The sequence below is a fragment of the Montipora capricornis genome, chromosome 1 (genome assembly GCF_036669925.1).
Source record: "Montipora capricornis isolate CH-2021 chromosome 1, ASM3666992v2, whole genome shotgun sequence".
Classification (NCBI taxonomy): Eukaryota; Metazoa; Cnidaria; class Anthozoa; order Scleractinia; family Acroporidae; genus Montipora; species Montipora capricornis.
The window spans coordinates 25888765-25895845 of record NC_090883.1 but is presented as its reverse complement, the minus strand read 5'-3'; the positions used below and the strand labels follow the sequence as shown (position 1 = coordinate 25895845).

Here is a 7081-nt window from a genome sequence, read left to right as displayed (position 1 = left end):
ACGTCAGTTGCGTTGCAAGCACATGTGCAAAATGAGTCGCCCTTGCGACAGGAGACCAAGGAGAAAAATAATCTTGCAGAAAATGAGAGATATGTGCTTTAACTTTCCACGGCCATCGAGTTCTGTTGGCACGCAAACACAAAATATGGAAAAAGGCTATTCATTGATCCAGAATTTAACAAATTGCGAGATGCCCCGAAAACTGAAAAAACAAGGCCGTGCCGAAATAAACCAAAAAGCAACTACCGATATTTCAGACGAGAAAATCGATATTCTTTTTCAAAAACAAGTCTTGGGAACAAGCTCTCCTCAATCGTTCTTAAACACTGTCTGGCTAAACAATACATACATATCGGTCTCAGATGCTGTGAAGAACAACGAATAAGAGCAGACAGGGGGACAACCCTCGCAATGTCAGGTCAGTGAAACCGGCCGAGAATGTATGAAAACGAAGAGATTCCAGCCGAGCGAAATCCAGTGAATGTTTATAAACTGTACAGAGGTAAACGTCCTCAGTCCATGTTAGAACCAGACGCTCGATTTTATCTTACGGTCAACCACTTCCAGTCTTCTGTTCAGGGACAGAAGGACAACTGTACCTGGTTTAAAGCACATGTGCAAAATGAGTCGCCCTTGCGCTGTGCTATCTCATGTGATCTCCTAGTCTCAGGTCATGTTATAGAATAAATTCAGTTATGAGATTTGTTTACATTGGTTTACATGAGCTCATGGCTTATAAACATTACCCCAAACTACTGACATTAACATATTCGGTTTGCAAATGATTGCGTAAACAAATAAATGACTAAAATACATCAGTAAAGATGACATCTTACTTCCAGAATCAACCATGGTCACGACGAGTACTGTGGTCAAAATACCAAGACTCAACAAGAGGTTTCAGGTTCAAGAATATCTTAACAAATAAAACGAGCATTACTCACTTTCAGCAGCAACCATGCTTACGACGATGGAAGTTGTAGTTGATGAGCTCTGTACGAGTACTGTAGCCAGAATACCTATCATGAGCCCAACGACAGGGTTGCAAAGAATTCTATCGCGGGAAAACATTTCACCAGCGGTTTTTCCGCCCAGCAATCGGAAGGCACTGCTTAGGAAATCCAACGAACAGATGAACAGGTACAAGAGACCAAGAAGAAGAATGATCTTGCAGAAAATGAGAGCTATGCGCTTTAACTTTCCACGGCCATCGAATTCTGTTCACACGTAAACGCAAAATATGCGAGAATCAGAAAAACACAATACTTCATAATAATGTAAACATGTGCTTGGATCTTACCAGACCAACTTGGCCCAGCATCATTGAACTCGGGGAAAGCCCATGGATCAAATGGTTCCTCCCTTTCAGTGGCTCCTTCATCTACTTCTTCATTCGATCCTTCAACCAAATACGCTTGGTTGTTTATCTATAACAAAGAAAACGATGTGTCAACGAAGAGAAGAGTTTCCAGAGTAAGTTTTCAGGGTCGCGTGAAAAAGTAGCGTTATCGCGAATTTTCGATCTACCCCTATGCTCAGATCCTCCAATTCAACTTCCGTCGGTTGGGACGAACTCTTCGAAACGTCGGCCATATTGCAACTGTCGGTTGAGTCAAAGAGCGAGAGGTTTTGCACGCTGTAGACCGTAACCAAGTTTTCGCCCAAGTGCGGTCACGTTTCCTCATTCTCGCACCCGATTCACACAACCCCTATGGGTGATACCCGCTGAAAGTGCACCAAATTACGCGGGCATCACCCGCTATAGTACGTACTATAGTACAGGAAATGTGATAATAATGGCGGCCTATCGAGCGAAGAGGAAATCGGAGAGTAAAGAATGAATGACACTTTTATTCTAATTCAAATACAGTGTATTACAGGATAACATAGGTAAATATAGACAGTCTATGTAGTATTACCGATATGCACACATTCCGATGGGAAATTAATCCTCGACGAACAGTATATTTCCACAACATTTGAGTTGAAATACATTTGCCAAGTTAGCTATCAGATTTAGCTTAAATAAACATATTTTAACATATTGGAGGGAACTATTCCCTAAAATGTTTCACTGAGCCCAGCTTGCAGCGTTTTTAGCTCACAGTTGCAGGTCAGAATTCGCTAATTACTGGGTTGCCAGTGTGGCAAACCCAGTCGAGGTCTGCGTTTAATTTGTTTGTTTCTTTTTTTTCTTTTTTTTTTTCCGTGTCGGTAAAAGTCTTGCCTGTCACTCCCCTGCTAAATGGTGTCTTTCTGCATAGAGCCTTCTCCGCGTATTTTCTTAGGATCGAGAGGGTAGTGGAAAATGCGTAGATTTCTCTGGTGGACACAGTAGGATGATTAACTTAACCGGCAATGGCGTCGAAAGTCATGTAACGCGAATGGCGTTTTAGTGGATCTTTGAACAAAATATACCCTTATGAAGCTCAATAATGGAAAGTCATTTGGATACTGAACAAGACAAGAGGTGGAATCTTAAAAGCGACGAGTAATGGACTTCGACAACAATCTGTCGCCCGTCGAGCCGAAATCAAAGTGAGCTGCATTTCTAAGATGTTACCAAGTGTGCTGTTATGTAGAAAGTTCTGTAGAACACTGAAACCAAATGGAAAATTCTCTGGTAACTTATGGGTTCAACAAAGACAGAGAACGAATCGAACACCTTAAGTGGATCTGCGATCAACTCTGCACAGTCTTCCGGTTAAAAAAAATTGGAAATGTGACAGCCAAGAATTATTTGAAAGAAAGTTTTTCGTCTATTTTGTGCTTCATTATTCAAGGAAAAGGTTCTTCATGGAAACAGTTTGATCCTGAAATTTTAGTTTGTTGTAATAGTGCGCATATTTGACACGATTGAGTTTTTTCTCTTCACGCACGCAATGAAATAGGAAGGGGTTTTTGCCTCTAATAGCAAATATGTTGTTTGTTTCAAAAAATTGTTCGATGGAAAAGGTGGCCTTTATGAATTCATCATGTTTAATGATACGTGTGCTGGATAGTTTTTATGGCAATAGTAAAGCATTTCCTTGTTATTCAAGGAAAAGGTTCTTCAGGAAAGGGTTTGAACCTGAAGTACATGGTAATTTGACACGATTGAGTTTCTTGTCTTCACGCACGCAATGAAATAGGAAGAGGTTTTCGCTTCTAAGAGCAAATATGTTGTTTGTTTCAATAAATTTTTCGCTGGAAAAGGATTCTGTGGTATTTTCTGCCTTTGTGAATTATAATATCATGTTGTGTATTGAATTTTCGAGCTTAAGGTTGAAATGTAATAGGGGAGAAGTTTTTTAGTATTGCTCCGTAAGCAGGAAGGGTTCACAGGCCTGTTGGAAGCGTGCTTGAGTTTCAACAAAATGAGCCCCAAAATCAGTGAAGAATTGTGACGCAGTTGAATAATAAAGTAGCTGCTATTTCCAAAATGATGGAATTACCTGGTTAGAATAAATAACGTCGTACGCGTCTTGGAGTAAATTTTGACTTTGCATAAACAAGAGTTGGGCGATTGTGATCTTTGTTTTGACTTCGCTCATTTCATTGTCAAACTTTATAACACTTGACAGAAAAAGAAACTCACAAAAAACCGGTACCTTGCCATCATTTGACACAGATACTTCACTGTTTGGCGAGTAAACATGCCGTGGTAACTTCGGCGCCCGCTGAATTCCGGCGATGTCACTTTCGATTTTGCGATTTATTTGTACAATAACAAAATTGAACGTTGCAAAAATCCCCCAAAATGTTTGTCGCTGATCGTAACTGTTTATATTCTATATTCACGGTTCAAAATAAATGTTGTTTTCATGTCGTAAATATGTTATTCTCGAGCGATCGTCCTGGAAACTTCCTTCTGCTCTTTCTAAAAACTGTGTATCAATATTTATTTACTTTTGCATCAATATTTGTTTTTGCATAAAGCAAGCTAACAAAATCTGTACCTTGCTGAGTTCGCATTTGTTAGCGTTAATAGTATTTTCGGTCCGATGCTTCTGTTTTATTGAGGGGTATATTATTTTGGTCTCCCATCCAAACACTAACCCCGCCGAAGAGGGTTAAACTTCAGTGAACTTCGGTATTACAGAGCTGTCAGATGCTCAGAGGGCACGCTTAAACTTGTGGTGAAAAGAAGTTTATCAACATGTCAGCCCAGAAGCCAATGTTTCTCACTTCCCATTTATTTTCTTCAATCCTTCTGGGTTCATTACTTTGCTAGTAACCACATGTCTTCTCAGACTATTTACCCAAGACTTCTACCATGGCACTAATAAACAGGTCTGTTGGAAGCGTGCTTGAGTTTCAACAAAATGACCCCCAAAATCGGCGAAAGATTGTGACGCTGATGAATAATAGAGTAGCTGCTGGTGATAAATAACCTTTTTTGTCTTGGAGAGTAAATTTTTGATTTTCCAGAAACAATGGTCAACCTCTGAGAGTTGGGCGATAGTGATCTTTGTGTTGAATTCGCACATTTCTTGTCAAAATTTAGAACAATTGAAAGAAAAAGAAAACTAACAAAAACAAAAACCCGGTATCTAAGCATCATTTAACACAGATGCTTCACTGTTTCGCGAGTAAGCATGCCGCGGTAACTTGATCACTGCGCCCGCTGAATTCGATGTGCGATTTACTCGGTGCAGCCAAAAGTATAATTACAACAAAACAACTAAAATCTCCCAAAATGTTTTTTGCTGATGGTAACTTTTTATATTCGTGGTTCAAAATTAATGTTGTTTTTATTTCGTAAATTGGTTACCGATGGCAAAATATTTTATTCTCGATCGACCGTCCTGAAACTTCCTTCTGCTCTTCTTAAAAACTGTGTATCCATATTTTTTACTTTTACATCAATAATTGTTTTGCATAAAGCAAGCTAACAAAATCTGGTTCTTGCTTGGTTCGCATTTGATAGCATTAAAATATAATTTTCGGTCCTATGCTTCTGTTACTGAGTGATATATTTCTTAGGTCGCCCATCCAGTTACTAACCCTGCCGGATAGAATAAACTTCAGCTGTCAACTTTTGTTTACAAATCTGTCAGATGCAGTCAGTGCACTCTTACACTTGTGGTGGAAAGAAGTTGCATGATCAACAAGTCAGCCCAGAAGCCAATGTTTCTCGATTCCCTTTTATTTTCTTCAATCCCTCTGGGTTCAGTACTTTGCTAGTAACCACATCTCTTCTCAGGCTATTTACCCAAGACTTCTACCATGGCACTACAATGATAGACAATACCAAAACAATATCGTGTACTGTTCGACCTACGCATTACGCAAAGACAACTGTCAACATGTCATCCCAGAAGACAATGTTTTTCACTTCCCATTTATTTTCTTCAATCTTTCTGGGTTCAGTACTTTGCTAGTAACCACTTGTCTTCTCAGGCTATTTACCCAAGACTTCTACCATGGCACTACAATGATAGGCAAAACCAAAACAATATCGTGCACTGTTAGAGCTACATATTACGCAAGGACAACTTGAATCTCCTGGAAGACAACACACAGCTCAGTTGACATTATGGAATAAATCGCTGTGTTACTTCACTACCACACGTAAGCACTGCGTATCAATTTTTTTAAAGAGGACAGGAATTTCTTCTTTCTGACAAATGATTAATTAATAGGCCGGTAGCCAGGTTTTTAACCTCAGAAAAGGATCTGTTTCGTCGTACGAACGTGTGAGGACGTGTGAGGACTTGTGAGCCAAAGGGACTCTGCTGGTTTGACTACTGGGTGAGCCCTTAAATGGTCTTTAATGACCCCCCAACTTGAAAAAAATTGCCTGGAACGCTGCACGTACCACGGGCAACCCAGTGTACCCTCACCGAGGGTCTAGTTATAATAATAAAATGAGTTAACTTTATCCCTTTTTTTTCCGTGTCGGAAAAAGTCTTTCCGGTCCCTCCCCTGCTAAGTATTGTTTTTGTGCCTCGAGGTGTCTGCCCTTATCTTTGGTAGGTTTCGCGGGGTAGTAGAAATGCGTAGATTCCAGTAGATTTTATTCGGTAGAGACAGTACAAGTATGCAATGGCGGCGAAGCCGAAGTTACGTAACGCGAATGGTGTTTTTTATTGGATCTTTAAACAAAATACACCCTTATGGAGCTCAATAATAATGGAACGTCAATTCGATAAACAACACAAGCGGTGAAAAATAAATATCTGGAATCTAAGGCCCGTTTTAAACGTCGCATTCTACATGTGCCGGACCTAATACAAATGAGAAAAATCTATTGTTTTCGCTCATTTGCATTAGATTCGGCACATGTAAAATGCGAAGTTTAAAACGGGCCTAAACAGCAACGAATAATGGATTTCGATAACAATTGCATCTCCGTATCAAAGTGAGCTGTGTTTCTAACATTTTAGTCACTGTGGTGTTATGTACAACACTGAAACCAAATTTTGTATGGGTTTAAGAGTTATACTCGTTGAAGGAATCGTACGCCTTTAATGCATCTGTGTTTGCTGAAGTCGCATCTCATGTTCTGTCTGTTGTCTGTCTATTTACATTTACTTTGTACTCAACTCTGCACAGTTCAGGTAAAATAAAATTGGAAATGTCAATGTGAAGAATTATTTGAAAGAAAGCTTGTTGTCTCTTTTGTGTTTCATTGTTCACGGTTGTTCCGAAAATGATCTTGAACTGTGAGACTAAAATTTATTTAATTGCTGTTGTGTTTCTTGTTTGTACGCACGTAATTAAAATTGAAAGGGCTTTTGGTTCTCATAGCAAATATTCTGTTTGTTTCAATAAATTTTACGCTGGAAAAGGTTTTTGTGACATTTTTCGTCCTAATGAAGGCCCAAAAGTAAAGCTTTTAAGCGATCTTTTTAAGTGGTCTTTCTGTCAAAACTTTGCATAAGAAGCTTGAAATAAACATCGCTATTATTGAAAAAGATGGTTCTTCAGTGAAGGGTTTGATCAACAGTGCTCCAGATAAGAGCCGGGTCTCGGGTCCTCCGGTCAATAACCCGACAAAGAAGACTTCCTGACCCGACAGATGAAATGTAAATATTCAGTTAAATATTACAGCAAATTCTTATAATGAAAGACGGAAGTTTCTTGGCTAAAAGGTGCG

General features: G+C 39.4%; 1 protein-coding gene across 1 annotated transcript in view; it reads right to left on the bottom strand.

Moving 5' to 3' along the window:
* LOC138037086 (sodium-dependent phosphate transport protein 2B-like) overlaps positions 1 to 2064 on the bottom strand; it is an 18482-nt gene extending 16418 nt beyond the window's left edge. The window contains exons 1-3 of the mRNA XM_068883090.1: positions 1528 to 2064; positions 1301 to 1427; positions 945 to 1217 (exon numbers count right to left, since the gene is read on the bottom strand). Coding sequence (XP_068739191.1) covers positions 945 to 1217; positions 1301 to 1427; positions 1528 to 1593 — 466 coding nt within the window. The 5' untranslated portion in view covers positions 1594 to 2064. The remainder of the gene's footprint in view (positions 1 to 944; positions 1218 to 1300; positions 1428 to 1527) is intronic.
* Positions 2065 to 7081: the final 5017 nt, after the last annotated feature.